Source organism: Stegodyphus dumicola, chromosome 1 (assembly GCF_044657685.1).
Source record: "Stegodyphus dumicola isolate Sdum_Otavi_A_Nest chromosome 1, ASM4465768v1".
Taxonomy (NCBI): domain Eukaryota; kingdom Metazoa; phylum Arthropoda; class Arachnida; order Araneae; family Eresidae; genus Stegodyphus; species Stegodyphus dumicola.
In genome coordinates, this window is record NC_140768.1 from 184,555,660 (window position 1) to 184,574,126 (window position 18,467).

Consider the following 18,467-nt stretch of genomic DNA (forward strand, 5'->3'; position numbering starts at 1 on the left):
AGTATTACCTTCTTCATCTATTTTATTCTGGATAGGGCATCTGCTACGATATTTTCCTTTCCGGGGGTATGCCTGATTACCAGATTATATTCTTGTAGCTTGAGTGCCCATCTTATTAAACTTGGAGATAAGTTTTTCCCTGAATACAATCTAGTTACCGCCGCATGATCAGAGTACACTGTTATTGGCGCCTTTCCAAAATAGACTCGGAACTTTTGCACTGCTAACAGAACTGCAAGTGCCTCTCTCTCGGTCGCGGAATAGTTTCTTTGTATTTGATTTAAAGTTCGGCTAAAAATGCCACGTGCTGCTGATTTTGTGAACGTACCGCTCCTACCACGTAATCCGAAGCATCCGCTGAAATTTCTAAATTCTTATCCTTTTCAGGAAATTTCAACACAGGGGCTTGCGTTACTGCTTGCTTTAATTTTTCGAACGCACTATTGGCTTCGGCCGTCCACGAGAATCTTGCCTTTTTCCTTTTTAATTTTAACAATGGTTCAGCAATAGCTGCAAAATCTTTTATAAAGGACCTATAATATGAACAAAGTCCTAGAAAAGAAGAGAGCTTCTTCGCCGTGTTTGGAGTCGGATACTTTTGTACAGCAATTATTTTTGATTCGTCTGTCTCGATTCCTTTCTGAGATATTTTGTAACCTAAATATTTTAATTCAGGGGCTGCAAATTTGCACTTTTCGACATTAACTTTTAGACCGGCCTCATTTAATAAAGAAAACACCTGTCTTAAATCCTGTACATGTTCGTCGAGATTATCACTAGTAATAATGATATCGTCTAAATAGATAAATGTGGATTTTCCAAGAACAGGCCTTAACACAATGTCCATACATCGCTGAAATGTTGCCGGTGCCCCTGAAAGGCCAAACGGCATACGCAGGAATGCATAAGTGCCAGACTTGGTTATAAAAGCAGTCTTAGGCACGTCCTCAGGTCTAACCCCTATTTGAAAATAACCAGTCGTTAAGTCTAAAGTCGTCATATATTTGGTCGACGTTATGTTCCTTAGAATTTCTTCAATAATAGGTAACGGATATACCGGATATTTAGTTATGGAGTTTAATTTACGGTAGTCAATCGCGAATCGCCACCTTTTTGGATATGTCAATGGATAGTCATTATTTTTCTTACATAAAACCACCGGGCTAGCATAACTACTTGAGATGGGCGTTATGATCTTTTTACGTAGCATATCGCTGATGTGCCATTCTATAATTTTTTCCTTCTTCTTATCATACCGGTATGCTTTGTTGCGAACTGGCATTGAATCTCCGGTGTCAATACTATGGTTAGTAACTTGAGTAAATCCTGGAATATCACTAAATAACGAAGCAAATTCACTTACCACTTATCGGATTCTTCGTTGCTCTTCATGAGGCAGGTGGTCAAGGTTTAACATCGGCGGTTCAGCCTTTTCTTCTCGAACTGGTTTCATCGTCAGCTTAAGGGACGCTTCATTAAAATCCAGCGTTGCTTGTGCCTCTGAAAGAAAATCTATTCCTAAGATAATATGTGCTTGTAGATTCTTTACTATGAAAAACATAACCTTTACTTGTTCGTCCTTGATACGGACGTATAGCGGTAATTTATCTATGCACTTACATCTTTCTCCTTGCGCAGCTAACACTGTCGTATTATCCGAATTATATATTCGATATTTACGAAAATAGTTCCTAAAAAAATCTTCTGCCACACAGGAACACTGCGCGCCTGTATCCAGGAGTGCGGTGGCTGTGATATTATTCACCAACACTTCAATCTTCGGAAGAGTCAAATTTTTCACCATTACTGTACTTAACTTGAAGGAAGAGGGGTTTTCTTGGCCTTCGGATTTCCGCACCCTCCCGTCAGCAGAAATCCGTTTTAGTTTAAATCCTTTTTTCTTTCCATGTTTTCCTTCTTTTTCCACTGGCCTTCAGACTTTTTTCCTGGATTGCTATTGAACTGTCGATGTTCGCCGGCTGTTTTTGGATGCTCGGGTTTCCTTGCCCACTGATTCGCTTTGCTTCCGTAGCCGTGTGCTTGACTTTGCTGTGGTCTTGGCGCACCAAATTGGTTTCGTTGTTGATATTGGCGTCTTCTGTCAATGTCCGCCGTTCTTCTACTTTCAAACTGGATTGCTAGCTCAAATAACTTTTCCAGTGTAGTTGGATTTCTTAATTCAATAAAGTCTTGTACTTGGGGAAGTAACCTCGGCAAATTCACTTGAATTATCTCAGGATCCGGACGGTTTCCATACAAGAGTTTGAAAACGTGAATTTTTCTTAAAATAAAGCTTGAGAGATTTTCGATTCTTTGCTGATATATGCTGAAAAGTTCCGTTTCTAATTTCGCACGATCCCTTAGGACAGGGAAGGCTTTTACTAGGGCAGTCTTGAAATTTTCGTAAGTATAGATGGGACTTCCTGCTTGACCCAAAAGACTTCTGCCTATACATTTGAACCAGTTAAGCGCTTGGCCCCTCAAAGCGCTGGTATCTAAGGTAACTTTTTGAAACTCGTGCACGGGGTAGAGCATGAAGTGGTCATCCAATTTTTCCAAAAAACTGGTTACCGGTGAGTTTCCATTAAATGTTGCTTCTGGTTTCATCGAAGCGCGCATGGTCTGGACGATGTAACGAAATCCTTCCAGGGCGGCAGCTGGCATTTCTGAATTCTGAGCCGCTTCTGCAGGCAGCACAGGTTCTTCTTGAAACTCGGCCATGGTTATTCTTCTTCGTTGGGCGCCACTATCAGGTTCAATGTTCCGTCTTACTTTCTTTGGGAACATGCACAGACCTGACTCGGAACAGGGAGCTTACTAAAGCTATGTTCAATAACTGTGGGAAGTAGACAAGATACACAGGAAGTGTATACAAAACCCTTTATTTTTCACTCTTTACAATAATTTCCGTACTTCGGAATACAGAGACCAACTACTTGTGGTCTGAACGTAAGAATATAAAAATATTTAACTAAACTTTGGAATAATAAACAAGGAAGATTGGCCGTATATTAACAGGAAGCCGTATGTAGTACAGAGAACTGTTAACACTACAATACGTTTAAAATTATCACGAGGATTAAACCTCTGGCCTGGAAGGCAAACAGCAACTGAGTAAAACTTCTGAAGTAAGCGGCCTGCTTCGACTAATTCCTTCCTCTCTCTCGCTTGGCAAAAAGCCACAATTTAAGTACTTGTCGTTCGCCAGACAAATTTTGCATAAATAAGTTAACGCTTTTAATTCTGGCCGGAAGTAGAAAATAAGAAGTGATAGTAAAGATTTAAAATAAAATAAACGTTAGTAAAACTTAAGATCCTTACACACTGAGCTTTAACAGTGAATGGGTGCTGAATATCCAATTTGTTGTTTAACATATATTTATTTAATTGTAAATTTTCTTTTATGTAGGGTCGCCCGGGACCGCCAGGTTTACCAGGACGAAGAGGACCACCAGGATATGATGGATCACCAGGCTATAATGGAGAGAAGGCACTAAATTTCTGCTTTTAATTTCTTATTGCTTCTACCTTCTTAAATCATTGGATATTTATATATAATATTGGGTTGCTGAAAGAGTTCTAGCGATCTTAGGACCATGCTATAAATTCATTGAAAACTAAAATCCGGTTTTTGCGATAACTGAGTACTTCTTATATCGATGATTTTCGGCTAACATCCGATGAGGTATATAGTTACGTCCTTATGGATATGAGCAAGTTAAAAACAAAAATATGTCGTATATCCATCATTCATCTTAATTTTTTTTACAGAGGCTTGTCTTTCTTTCTTTCCACCGACAGCGAGGCAGCCGATCCACTGGGGCTGTTAGCATATCGGCCAAATAGCCTCGCTGACGGAATTAACTTGGTGCACATAACACACTTTGGTACATATTGTGCTCAAGACGATTGCTAGGAGCGATTTAAACAAATGCTGGGCGCGACAATAGTGCAGTGATAGAAGCAGGGTGCACAGAGGCTGGTCTGTCAAGGAAGCAACTCAACGACTGAGAAATATAGGCAGCCTATTAGTGCAAAGTTGCTATACAGAAGATAAGGCAAAATTTCCGCGCCAGTTCTATCAGCTTCTGAAATGAAGCACAAGCCATAAAATAGCTTACCTTGGACAGCACTTTGCTACGGTCGCATCTTCACGAATTTCTTGACAAAACTATTTGCTAACATCAACATTTGGCGAAAATGCCGATGACTAGCAGGAGCAACTTTTAAAGCATTATGCGACGTGAATTCCTATGTTTAAGAGGATTACGGTTATGCTTAAGAGGATTCTTGTTTTGACTGATGCTGGGGGCGTTCATCTTCTCAGTACGTTCATGACACCACAGTATATCTTGACAGCATTTAACTCAGATTTGAAGTCATATATAGCAGACAATAATTATCCAAAGGATATTACAATGGGTGTTTAAAGTATGAGTTTAATCTATAATGTTTTTTTTTTCCGTATCCAATTATATCATATCGCTACAGCAGAAATATTGAGCAAAGTTCCAGGAAAAAAATCTTTTTGCCAAGAATTTCACCAGCAACCCAATATTTGCTTTTTCTCTTCGAAATTTTTAATTATTTATTTTTCCTTTAGGGTGATCCAGGAGATGGCGGAATCAACTCTTTAGGCATTAGAGGGGACCCAGGGGAGCCTGGAAGACCTGGATATTCGGTAAATTTTATAACAAAATTATATTTTTCTATCTGAAGATGCGGTTTTACAGTGAAGATGGCAATCTATTGATGAAAATTATATGATTTTTAATTTCAGGGTCTTCCTGGTTACCCAGGAGTTCCAGGAGAAAAAGGAATGCAAGGGGATCCTGGACCAAGGGTAAGTTATTAAATTTTTAATATTTGTTTTAAATTGTACCAGCACAGTTAAATTTATTAAACTTATTACAGTTCAAAACTGTAATCGTAAATGAAACCTTGAAATTAATTATTAAAAAAATTAATTATCCAATTAAATCTAAAATAAAAAATTTAAAAAAATTGAATTAAAAAATATTAATTAATTATAAAAAAGTTATTAAAAAATTAAAAATTTAATTATTACCGTTCAAAACTGTAATCGCAAATGAAACCTTAAAATATAAATCAGAATTACTACAGCAAATTTATTGCAGAAAAAGAAGGATAATTTACGGAGCTATCGCAATATCAATCACAAAATGTTCTGGCCTAGTAAATATATATATATATGTATATATTAAACATTTTACGAAAAAATTCAGTGCCGTCAAGGATTTGTTCTGGCATATCGGGGGGCGGGGTAATAAAAAAGCTCACATATAATTAGTAAATGTAATAAAAATATTATACATTTTTAATCAGTCAAAGTCTGGTAATGTAATCAGCGTTGTTATTTTAAATCAAGGGTTTCATTGCAATGAACAGTGACTGCTAACAAACCTATGTGATTAATGTCTAATAATAAATGATTAAATCTATATGCATTGTAAAATTAATTGGCACATTTGTAAATTTAGCAAAATTCTTATTTTGTATAGAAATTATTTGTATCTTATTTAAAAGCAATGGAAGAATATTACAGTGAGAAACATCATCTTCTTTTCTTTCAACATGCCTCGTGTAACGAAACTATGAATTGAAGAATACTTTGTGCTCTTTCCAAATAGAAATATTCCTATTTCATAATTAAAAATCTTTGATATTAAAATTTCTAACTGCAAAATGAACAACGTCGTTAGTCGGAATGGAGAAAAACTATTACTCGCTACTTCTACATGGAAAGATGACTCCAAACAAATACCTGAAAAAGGTACGTAATGTTTGTACTTAATTTAAATCATTGGTAACAATAGAAAATTCGCCGACTCTGAAATCAATTATAAATAAACTAATAAAACGAGATTTACAATTTAAAAACGCTAAAAATTATAATGTTCACCTCCTTTGGCGAAAGCATGTGGTTCAATGCAGTACAATTTATAGATCCCTGTAATGAAAACTATTAAGCCGAAAATAAATAGAAATACATTAGGGCCTTTGATGAATCATGAATTTACTTAAATGACTGCCCCAGAAAAATATCTATTTATTATTATCGAAAACGAAAATGTACAAATTTGGTTCCGCCGACGCAAAGAAAGTTTTAGTAAAAGGATTACGATTGTCGCAGGATTCTTATACAATGGGAAATTCAAAATAAGAAAAGTAGAAGAAACTGTTAAAATCAACGTACTGTCGAGAGAAAGTTTTACGTCCGATATTTATAAAAGAAATTCAACTTCTTTATCTCAGTGACTTTTAAAGAATGAAATTTCATCAAGGCAAAGCAACAAGTCTTACTTCGAAATGTACGATTGCATTTCTTGACAGTGTGAAGACTGATCCAGGTATTGTATCTATACCTTTTCACCGTTCTGCTGCAAAGTCCCTTGATGTTTCAATTATGGACACAACTAGCCTTTGGTCTCTTAAAAAGAGCCCTTTCTAAGTGCAAACCTAGCACTATTAACCGACTCTAGAAACGAGTGGAAGATAAATGGAAATCAGTACCCCTGGGAAATTTTACGAAAAGCCCTTCTATGTTGGAAATCATGATGCATACTTACAGTCCAGAGGAAAGGTTATCATATGGAACATTTAAAAACAAACTTTTTTTATTTTAAACAAAATTTGAAATCGTACTAAAAATGTGTAAACACCCTCTATATTCGTAGAATAAATACGAAATCGTAATATATAGCTGGAAAGGATTTACATAATATCTTTTATAATACTTTGGGTAGTAATACTTTCAAAAAATGTTCTTCGTTTAGAATTTTACTAAAGTTTAAAAAAAAAAGCGTCTGTTAGATGCAAAGTAGTAATAGAGCTAAGTAACTCTCCAGTGATAAAGTCGTTAAGACCACTAAATCCAATTCGACCTGTATTCGAACGCCGGCTAATGAGCTGGTTGCATGGTTGGTTTTCATGGTTTTGTGGTGAATGTGAATAAGAGTCAGTTTTCCTTTGGAAGTTTTCCACTTAGGCAGGCAGCCCTGGTACGCTTATGACATATTCAAATATGTTATATATAGCTAAATAGAATGTAACTTTAAATTCATTTATATTAAAAAATTAGTATCATACTGCGCCTTTTTAATCTGATGCTCACATTTATATATGAATGTAAACAATTGAAGAATCTCTGTGTAATAATTATTGATATACGGATATGTTATAGCTATGCGAATCTGTGACTCAATTGGGCCGTCAATAAAAATTTTGCGTAAAATGTCATGACTCTAAAGTTCGATGAGGTGAATGCTCCAAAGTATAGGAGTTGAAAAAAGAGTGGAGATCTTTGTCCCGATGCCGTGACGACTGTGAGAGGTATTTCCAGGGGGAAGGCTTCAGATATGCAATCATGAAACAAATGAAAGAGACGGGATGACAGAAGTGCAAAACATCACATTAGTAATAGGCGGAGTCAAGATAATAATTAGCACAAATAAGCAGAAATTGATCGCTGATTGCAGTTTCGTTGCAATCTTTGCAGTTATGGTGGTAAATACAGGAGATGTTGTAATATTTGTTCTAAAGATGAAAGGCGGGACTCGCAATGCGATTGTTCATGCCTCGGGTTGGCGTAGGTTTTATGTTTTTTCGCGTGGCCATTTTCCTAAGAAAGTCCATCGTGGAGGCATTCCTTGAAATCAATGCTTCCAAAATATTTAATTGTTTTACTAGTTATCTCACATTAGTTGTTATGGAATAAAGTTACATTAATGTCTAATGATAGCTGGTAGGGACTTCAAAATAGATAAATTTAAAATTATTTTTATAGGGTTTCACTGGATTTTCGGGAGATTTGGGTCCAAGAGGTCCTCAGGGAGAAGGAGTTCGAGGTCAGAAAGGTCAAAAAGTAAGTATGTTTAAACCCATTGGAAAATCTTTTTCAGTATTTTAAAATTATGTGCGTAATAATGTCTTTTTCGGAACTTATATTTCTTTCTTGTTTGCATTTTGTTCATAGTATTTTGTTTCTCGAACTTCTATTTAAAATTTGTATTTTGTTCATAATACTTTATTTCTTTGTTTGCATGAAGCTTCATATACAGGGTGTCTAGAATCAAAGAATTCTATTTCAAAGCTGCCTATAAAGGAAACCACTCATCAGGAAAATTGTTAAATTTTATGGCCGACTCAATCAAGGAATAGGAATGTCTTTCAGAAAAGATAAGTTATAAATAACTTTACCAGAGCGTGTTTTACTTTGAAAACCTATAGTAAAAAGGCAAATCTTTGTCGACATCACGCAGCAGCTGTTATAAAAACTTGAAACATTCGCGGAGGTTTTATTTTTAATGTCCTTGAAGCTCATAATGATGAGTTAACAAGATCGCGCTTTGTGAGTTAAATTGTCTTACCAAGACACTTATTCCGCAGTAAATGCTTTACGGAAATTTCAGACTTTGAAGAGTATTCGAAGAGATTCAATGACTGTTATAAACCTCCGGAAAATGATAACGAAATTTGAAGAAACAAGATCGTTTTCTGTGTAAGAGGGAAAAAACCCGTTTCTCCAGAAGCAATACAGAAGGTTGCGCTTCAGGCAGTATCTTTAAGTCAGCACTAGTGTGCGGTGTGTAGAAAAGGCGCTGGATAGGCCATTCTCAACTGTCCTATAAGATCTTAGGGAATATCCTCATATTATCCTTACAAACTTTCACTAGTGCAACGGCTGCTTTAACATGATTTTGACGCTCGACTCCGGTTCTCACTTTAGTTTCTTTCTGCATTGAGGTTGATTCAAGATGGCCTTGGAATATCCTCTGGATAGAGGAAGCGGATTTTTATTTGGGCGGTGCAGTGAATAATAACTCCTGAATTTGGGAACCAGAAATTCAGCGCCCTGTCTTAGAGATACTGTTGCATTCACCAAAAGTGACTTATCACCAAAATGGATTTTTCTCTGCGTCATTTTTTTCTCAGCCCGTAGTTCTTCAAGGAGTTACGTTCTACAAGTCTAGTGACATGCTCGATCACCGGACAGTGGTATACATCGCTGACAGAGAAAGAAATTTGTTTCGTCTCTGTAAGCACGTCAGTGCCTTGCACGCGCAATTTTTATGCAAGATGGAGCTTCTTCACACATTACACGGTGTGTTACGAATGCCGAATGCTCCTAAATGTCATTTTACATTTAAGATGTCATCATCCGAAACGTTCATAATGTGGGGCCTCCTCGATCCTCAGACTTCAATCCATGCGATTTTGGGTTTTAGGAGCATTTGAAACATCTGGTAAGCCGTGACAGTCCAAGAAATTTACCTAATCTGAAAGTCAGCATTTCACGCCACGTGCTCAGCATTTCACGCCACGTGCTCAGCATTTCCCAGCACATACATCGGTCGACTGTGGAACATACCATCTTGTAATTTCAGATGGTAGCTGAAAAGGATGGCCATCATATGTAACATATTTTGTTATAATAAAAAATTTGTAAAGTTTTAAAAACTATTATAAATCTGTAGCTAGATATGTAATTTATTAATACCCTGTGGACCCCTATGGGGTCACTATTCGTAACTAATTTGTTTTTTTCCTGAAAGATACCCCATCGCTTCATTAAGTCCGCCATACAGTTTCACAATTTTCTGATGACTGTTTCGTAGCAGGCAACTTTCAAACAGGGTTCTTTAATTCTTGACACCCCATATATATATTTATTTGTTTATATACAGTGTTCACTGAAAGTTTTATGAGATCTTTAATTTAGCAGCCATTGGCTATAGAATTCATGATGCATGAGAATATGAATAATGTTTCGAAATTGCTCGTGGGAAAATTGTTTTGGCGTATCTTATGGAACGAACTGTTAAATTAAAGAAGTTACACCCTAGAAGAATATCGCTGAATGATATTAAAGAGGAAAAAATCAACCTTCCATTATTCTAATTTATTTTTAAACGACCTTTCAAGGAAAATTGAAAATAACATCTAAAATGGCAGATTTTTATATCAAAGCTGCGTCAATTTTTGTCTTTCGGAAGTTAATCTGCTTGTGTTTTATTTTGTGAAGCAGGTACCCTAACATTACTTATTCTAGGGCACTAAACACGGTTGTTATAAAATTACACTAAACTTCTAAACTCTTTCTAAGATATCTCTAAGATTCCAGATAATTTTGATCTCTTGTGGAAATGGTTATTTCAGAGATCACGTTCTTAATACTTGTCACTTTTTGAGATGATCTTCATAGAGAGATACTCGCAGCGAGAAGTTTCATTGTACATTTATTTCATCCATTATCTTGTAATGTTGCGCGGCCCCAACCTGCACGCAACAATAGTGGTGACTGCTATGAACTGGAAAGTACACAAAGTCTTGAGAAGAGTTTAAATCCCTTTTTATTCAACTTTAGAAATTACAGATGCGTTCTCTTGACGCTCACAAACTACGCCGACCCGGCGGTAAAATAAAAATAAGAAACTAAAAATGAATAATAACAAGTTACTACCTACGAGGCTCTCTAAACGTAACTAACCTAACCGCGTTCTAAGATACCGCTGATATTTCAGCTAACTTCTGAATATTAAGTTGAAAGATTCAACTATCTGCCGAGGCAAGCACACAGGCCGAAACGCGTGGTTCTTCAAATTCTACCTAGCCACCTCCACGCTCGTGAAGCAAGAAAGCACGCTTTCGAACTCGTTTCCCTTCTATTTAACTCAAATTACTTCCGCTGACAATTTGAATACTTTGCGCGTTCTACGAAAATTTACATAATCTGGCATTGGCAATTACAGGGGAAAGTAAGGCTTGACAGAAAGATAGTTTAAACTTAAAATAAATGTTAGTTAAAATAAATATAAACCCTACAATCTCACTGATTTAATTTCTTCCTCAAATTCAGGGTCCATGTTCTTAACTTAAAGAAGCTTAAAGAATTTATTGGTTTGTTATTAATCACAGCAGAACTAAATTTTATTTATACTGATTTTTTAACAACATTCAGAAAAGTTTGAGGTTTGTCTCATTTTCTGAAGAATTTAAGGTTTAACAAATATTATTTCGATTAAAACAGGAAGTTGAATACTAATCATGCTGTAAAATAAAATAGTGAAATTAGTATTCTTGCATCCGGTCAATACACTTGTAAGATTTAAATTATAACAAAAACCTCCGAAAATCGCTTATTCATATTAATATTAATTTAAAGCATTTTATGTATTATCTTACAGTCTGTTATTACTGTCATACTTTTTACCTGGTTTAATTTACTTACCGTAATAACATTATTCTTATTATACGTCAGATGCAAAAGTATTAATGTATATATTCTAAGATTGTTTCAACACATTGAGTTATGTTTGTGAATTTAAATAACATAATGTTTTCAACTAAATAATACCTGCATTTTGTTATTTATAGTTATTAAAATAATGATAATAATTTTACTGTTATCAAGATGATAATAAGAATAAGTGTCACAGTTAAATATTCATAGTCACACTTGAGAATGCTCATATTTCTTTTGTAAATAGTTAGTATTTCTTTTAACATTTATGATTTTAGGGTGAACCGGGCCCTATTGGTGATGTCGGGAGACCTGGTAGGGAGCCCGAGTCAAGAAGGCCAGATGAAGAAACCATTGAACCAATTCCAGGACCTCCCGGCCGACCCGGAGAGAAGGTATGACACTCTGGCTGTCTTCTAGATGAGTTCTTTGCTTAGTAGTTTTCCGTGTTTCTTCCATTATAAGATGCATATTTTCCCCATCAGAAGCCATTAAAAATGGGCTGCATTTTAGAATTGAATGTCGTCTTAATAGTGTATCAGATAAATAATTAACTTTGATCGACGATTTTTATTTTCTGACACTTTTTAAAATTTTATTAGGGCGAAAAAGGAGCTGAAGGCCCGAGAGGGTTTGATGGAAGACCAGGCAGTGAGGTAAGATAAATTCCTTATTATTTTATTTTTGCGTGCATAGTACACTGAAAAGGTAACAGAATTTGATTATATGGATAGTTCATGATAATTGTGATTATTTATTAAAATAACATACGTAAATTATCACTGTGAAAGGTACTAAACAAACAGAGCTATTCGCAGAGAAATGTTAAATCTCTGAAAACATAGTGCAGTTGCTCAGAGAGGTTGTTTGTATAAGATAACTACAGACTTTATTTTTTTAAATACTGATCTCAGACATGTACTTACAAAGTTAGTTTCAATCTCACAATAAGGAAACTTCATAAAAGGAGTCTCAAATTCCTGCGGTAAATTTATTCCCATAGTGTGCTAAACAAAGCTCCCAATAATCGGAGCGCCTTACAAAACAGCAGAAATTGACAAAAGCCTTTTACGGAGCTCAAACCAGGAGCTGGTCGAATACTTATTGTTTGTTAAATAAAGAGGCGTCGATTCCTCCTGAATTCCATGCCGTGTTTGAACAGAGTATAATGGATAATTGGAACAGAAAATTCGAGATGTGTAAATAAAGTAATGACACTCTAAGCGTATCGTTCGTAACTATAATTCCATAGTGTAGGCAACACTGTGGACTTCCAGTTCGATGGGAACGGTGAGACAACATCCGATGCACAGCAGTATGAGTATTAAAGCGTAGAGTCACGTAGTTATCAAGATTTATTTTTCGTAAACTGATTTTTTCTAGTGCGTTCTGAAATTGAGTGATGCCAATTTTGATCAGCGTTGGGCTCTCAAATTTTGCATAAGAACTTTTGCTGAAACATGAGCATTGCCAATAGAGACAATGTTTTGCCAAGGGTTCAGGTGGTAAGGTGTTTTTAGGAGGAAGGGAATGAATTGAAGACAAACTTCAGAGGGAAAGGCCTCCAGCAATTAAAGAACATTTTGCCAGAATCTGAATAAACGCTTGGCAATCAGAAAGATCGGAGAAGATTTGAATCACGCCACCATTAGCAGACTTTAATGAATGAATTGCGGATGAGGAAAATCTATGCGAAAGTTGAATTCCGAATGACCTTTCGGAGGAACAAAAGAACAATAGGAGGGACAAGTGCCTTGATTTTTTGGAGCGGACTGAAACTGATCCTCATTCTCTGGAACATGTCATTACTGGTGCTGAGTCTTGGATGTTTGAGTACGACCCAGAAACGAAGTTTCAGAACCAGGAATGGCACACTTCAAATTCGCAAAGACCAAAATAAACAAGAATGAGCAAATCAAAGATCAAAAGCATGCTGAATTGCTAGTCATCTAAAACAGTTGTGCCTCTAGGCCAAACGGTTCTTGAAAGACTCCGAAAGAGTGTCATGAGTGTGAGGCGGAGAATCAAGTCCAACTGAGTGCTGCACCCGACAATGCGACATGTCATACTGCAATTTCAGTTAGTGATCTTTTGGCACGCAAAAATATCCTTGTGGCTACACTGTCCACTTTTCATATTGTGACTTGAGTCCATGCGACGTTTTCTGTTTCTAATATTAGAAACCTACCTCAAAGGACGGCATTTTGGGACAATAAAACATACTAAAACGACCGTAAACGAGCAACTGAGGCAATTCTAATATATGAGTTCCAGCACCGCTATGAAAAGACGTCTCCAACTCTGTGGGGCTTCTCCAAGTAATTACGTTGAAATAGCGTGAGAATTTAATTTAATCTAAATAAAACATTATCTCTACATATAATAAAAGAAGAGTCTGTGTGTGTGTTTGTGTGTGCCTTTCGTTCGCGCTGCGCGTAAGCTAATAGACCCACGGCTACGAAATTTGGTACATTTAGAATTTTTTTTTATTTTAGGTTTTGTGACGAAATCGCGTCATTTTGAGACATAATGGGCTATATGAAAGCGAGATTTTACTCTACACACTCCATTTTCACATCGTCGTGAAACGTAGGTACTTAGCTATTTTACGAACTTAAATTAATTTCGTGTTTCACTAAATCGATTAAATGCGAATTTATTTAACAAAGGGAACTTAACACCTTTTCAACGGGATTTTTTCTAAAAAAGTTTATTTTAAAAAATGTATAGCTTATTTTTCTTTGATTTTTGGACACGTTAAACTTTCATCCTTGAGACTGCTTTTACAAAAAGAATTTTGGAAAAATGATAATATTTTGTATTTTTAAAAGATTTTTTTAAAATGAAGCTTCTGAGTACACTTCTCACATCTTTAAAAATGTGATTTTGGCAACAATTTTCTTGTCTTATTGTTGTTGATAGATTTTTGATGAAATCGCATCATTTTGAATAGTTTCATTCTTTTAGAAATCTGGATTTGGCAACAATTTTTCATCGTATTTCTTATGTCACTGTTTTTAAGAGCTTGACATAGTTTATTGTCATTTATATATATATATAATACATTTTTATTGATTTTGTTTTGATAAAGTTGTTCTGCAGAGTAAAATTCTGCGCGGAATTTTATGTTTTTTGAGTTGCTTTCATGTTATTTTTTGCTTATTTCACTGTTTGTAAGATATTGAAAAGCTTTGCATGATTTTTTTTCTTCAACGGAAAGTTGGTTAATTTTTTTATTAGGATAATTAATATTTGTATTAAGGGATATAGCTTATTTCTTTGTAATTTTTTTCTCTTGAAAATATAAGATAAAATATTATTAATTATACTTTGCTTTTCTGATTTTTTTTTTTTTTTTTTTTTTGTATTCTTTTATGTTATTTATCGCTCATTTCACTGTTTTTAAGATATTGAAAAGTTTTGAGTGATTTTTTTAGGAAAGAAGATTCTTGACCTCCTTTATACTATTTGAGTTCTTAAGATTTTACAAAGGGAAGTTGATTAATATATTATTAGGATAATTAATATTTGTATTAAGGGATATTGCTTATTTCATTGCAATTTTGATATACGTAATAACGTTTTTTATGAAGTTGTTCTGCAGAGTAAAATTCTACGCAGTTTTTAAATTAAACGTTTGGTGTTCCCTTCAACCATTTTTTCGGTACATTTAAAAGCCAGACGAAGGCTGGCAGCGAAGTTGCTAGTAAAACATAAGCCTCATTACTTTGTTTATACACCTTTTGATTCAATGTATGTGTGATCATGTCTCTATTAGTCGGAAATTGATTTAGCTGTCGTTGATCATCTTTACTCATCTGCTCAGATTCAATTTTTGTTAAAAGTTTAAAAGCTAATATTCATACAATTTTTTAAAATGGCAAAGATAAAATAAGAATTTGAACTAAAATTATGCATTACAATTACGAGTGTTTCTTGTCCAAATATCTAAAATTTAGAATTAAGGTATTGGAACGGAAAATCAATTAAATTTTCTTCTGGGCACCGTGTTGCCGATCCTTGCTCTGCCGAGTCGAAAAATGTTCCATATCTCTATTAACAACAGACGTGTATTGCGAATACAAGCATTAAAAAGACTTAAGTCCCTTATTAAAGACTTCCAAGAAGGCATTCCTATCCATAGAAGATAGCTCTTGCGCCTGCCTTTGCCGTAATTTAAATAATCCAGTCCTAAGTGCATAAGAAATATATGTAATTAATATTTACTGCAAATTCAATAACGAGTTCTATTTATCCATTTGGTAAACATTTATCGCTAGGACGAGCAACATTTTTTTGCTTAAATATCTTTCATTTTCAATGCAGAATAATGAATTGAATATGATCACAGCCATCAGTTTCCCAATTTCTTAGCTATTTTTATGCATTATCTTTTTTAAGACGTCAATTGGGTAACAAGTTATTTAATTTAGATTATCATATCCCTATTTCTAAGGCCTCAGATATCTCGGTTACTTATCCAACTGAATTTTTTGCGTCATGATTCAAGGACGAATTCCGTTTACTACATAACTCCAAGTCTATACTTTTTATCTCATTATTATTAGCCTTTAAAATAAAATGATTAAATTTTTTAAAACTGTTCAAGACTCAGATTTCGATATTTTTCTATTTTCGTGAACTGAAATAAAACCTTGTTATTTAAAAAACATTTTTAGACATATTTTATTTTATACTCTTTCATCTGTAATAGGAGTGAATCTTTATAGCTCATGCGCAATTTTTTTCATATTTTAATTATTTATTTTAAATTTACCGCTGCATCATATGTACTAGTATCGGTTTGCTATATTTCAGTGTCTCTGTAAGTAGTATATATATATTTATGATCACTGGGGAGACCCTGCACTGATTTATTTCCTATTTCTATTTGATTTTCACGTTTATTTTGTACCCAGGAAGCGTGCAATCTCTAATGACTTTCGTTCATGTATTGGTTCATGAGACAATGGTCTCCCCCTTTTGCCTACGTCCCTCCTGCTTCCTCCCTTGGAGAATTACATTTCACTCTATCTCACATCAAGTGCCCAGGCGGCATCATTCCAGCTTAGCTTAAACTTTGGCCTTTCAAACGTATTCATTTGACAATTGGACTATCTTCTTCGCAGAATTTGTTTGCTCCTCCTTTACCTGTCCGCCGGCGAAATCGATAGAGTTTCAATTAAATCTAATTGAAGCTCTATTGATTTCGAGGGTGGACAGGTACAGGCCCATGGTTTACCAGCAAATACGTGGTTTAATCTTTGCCTAAATTTATATCTTTCTCCTTGTTCAATAGCGTGAAGATAAAAACTTCTGGGCTAATTATTCTGACCATTAAACAGCGATTTATGAGAAAACTTCAGCAGTAATTTAAAAAGTATCCATATCGAATTTTGAAAGTTTTCATGTAAAATATTATATTGGCATCGCAAATACATTTCTGAGTAACATTTCAGGAATATCGGCCCGATTGAAGGAAATAAAAATTGAGTTTTAAAATTTAATCGAATTAAATAGAGTAACCAAGTTTAAAAAACCGGATAAAAAAACAGCCCAAACAATTTAGTTCATTTTTACATCATTCCAACTTTAACGATTAAATTTAAGACACGAATAAGAAGGCACAGTATATAAGTATGATAATCGAATCACCAAAATATTTTGATAAGGCTTCCGTTAACTTATTAACGTGTGTATAAGAAAATTATTAAAGTGAACCCTTTAGTTTTTGATGATATTAATCTAGAGCTAATATTTATTTATTTATTTATATTTCTTAGGGTCAAAAAGGTCAGAAAGGTCCTGATGGTGATAAAGGTGAAAGAGGAAATACGGGACCAAGGGTATGTTCTACGTTAATGCAGAATTCGCAATATAATGCCATTATATAACTTGTGTCGCAATTATAATATTTATAAGCAATTAGCACTTTTGCTAAATAAATTTATTACTATGTTTTAATATACGTGTACGAAAGATACGAATTTATCTTTTAATGGACAATTTAACTACAAATTTAAAAAAAACGAAGAAATTTTTATAGGAGATATATTCTGTAACAGTGATACGTGTTGAGTTGTATTTACTAGTATTATTAGTTAAAACTGCAAATTTCTGAGCGCCATTTTTGGTAACTTTAATTTGTAAAGACTGTGTCAATTGCAATTTGTATTCTAATTATTTATTGCATTTTAAGAATGTTTCATCATTAGGAAATAATAAAAATTTATTATTAATTTATTCTTTATTGTTAATAATAAATCAGTCTAACTTATATTAGTTATATAAAACGTATGAAGACATGCTATAGTAATAGATTTTAAATATTTTAGAGAAACTTTGTGCAAAAATGCGACGCTTTACAAAATAATTCATTCGTAATAATGAGTAATTCATAACGCGTAGTTCATAAAATTAAGTATAGTTTATTAATTCGACTTATGAGATAGCATTTTCTTGACAACGCTACATTACTAGATGATTGGTTTATATTTATCGAAAAAAATTAGAAAATTTCAATTTTTTTCGAAAACATTGTTATTAAAGATTGAGTTTGTATTTACAAGGTTTCGTAAAGTGAGCTATGCAGAAACGTAATATGTTTAAGGTAAAAATTCTATTCTTCTTAGAGAAAATAAATTTCTTTCTGATATATAAGAAAAAATTTCATAATCAAAACACATTTTAAACAAAAACTATTTTCTAAGCTTCAGATGTCGTCATTAATTTTTTATAATTTTCTTTAATCACATATATGAGAATATGCCCTAGCATTTTTCGTGGGAAAAAACTATTCTTAAGAATAATTTGTACTATAGTAGATCTAAGTTCACTACATATGAGATATTTTGCATTTTCCCGAAGCGTTTACGAAATTTAATGCGTTTTATCATCATGTTGAATTTATAGAAACGTTTCAAAATGACTTCATTTGTTTATAATTTACATATTCTCTCTGTGCTACCACTTCAGACATCGTAACAGACATTTAGAAACGTCATAACAGGATCATGATAACGATTAATTTGACGTAATGGTTTATTTTTGACCATCGTTTTTGATAAATGCATTAGAGCCTTATCTATGACTGCTCAGCTAAGATATCAATTTGAGAATAAATGTGATCGATCCTTTCTTCTAAGTATTGAAAAAAATATCTTATTTTGTTTCGGCTTAAAGCAAAACTTGTAAGATACGTGAT

The 18,467-nt window shown here is 34.2% G+C and overlaps 1 protein-coding gene across 2 annotated transcripts in view; it reads left to right on the forward strand.

Moving 5' to 3' along the window:
- The window catches only part of LOC118181964 (uncharacterized), a 270,816-nt gene that overhangs the window by 108,204 nt on the left and 144,145 nt on the right, over positions 1-18,467 (forward strand). For both annotated transcript variants that reach the window (XM_085823611.1, XM_085823604.1), the window contains exons 6-12: positions 3,410-3,490; positions 4,604-4,681; positions 4,781-4,843; positions 7,808-7,885; positions 11,542-11,658; positions 11,866-11,919; positions 17,047-17,109. In XM_085823611.1, the coding sequence (XP_085679737.1) occupies positions 3,410-3,490; positions 4,604-4,681; positions 4,781-4,843; positions 7,808-7,885; positions 11,542-11,658; positions 11,866-11,919; positions 17,047-17,109 (534 nt within the window). The remainder of the gene's footprint in view (positions 1-3,409; positions 3,491-4,603; positions 4,682-4,780; positions 4,844-7,807; positions 7,886-11,541; positions 11,659-11,865; positions 11,920-17,046; positions 17,110-18,467) is intronic.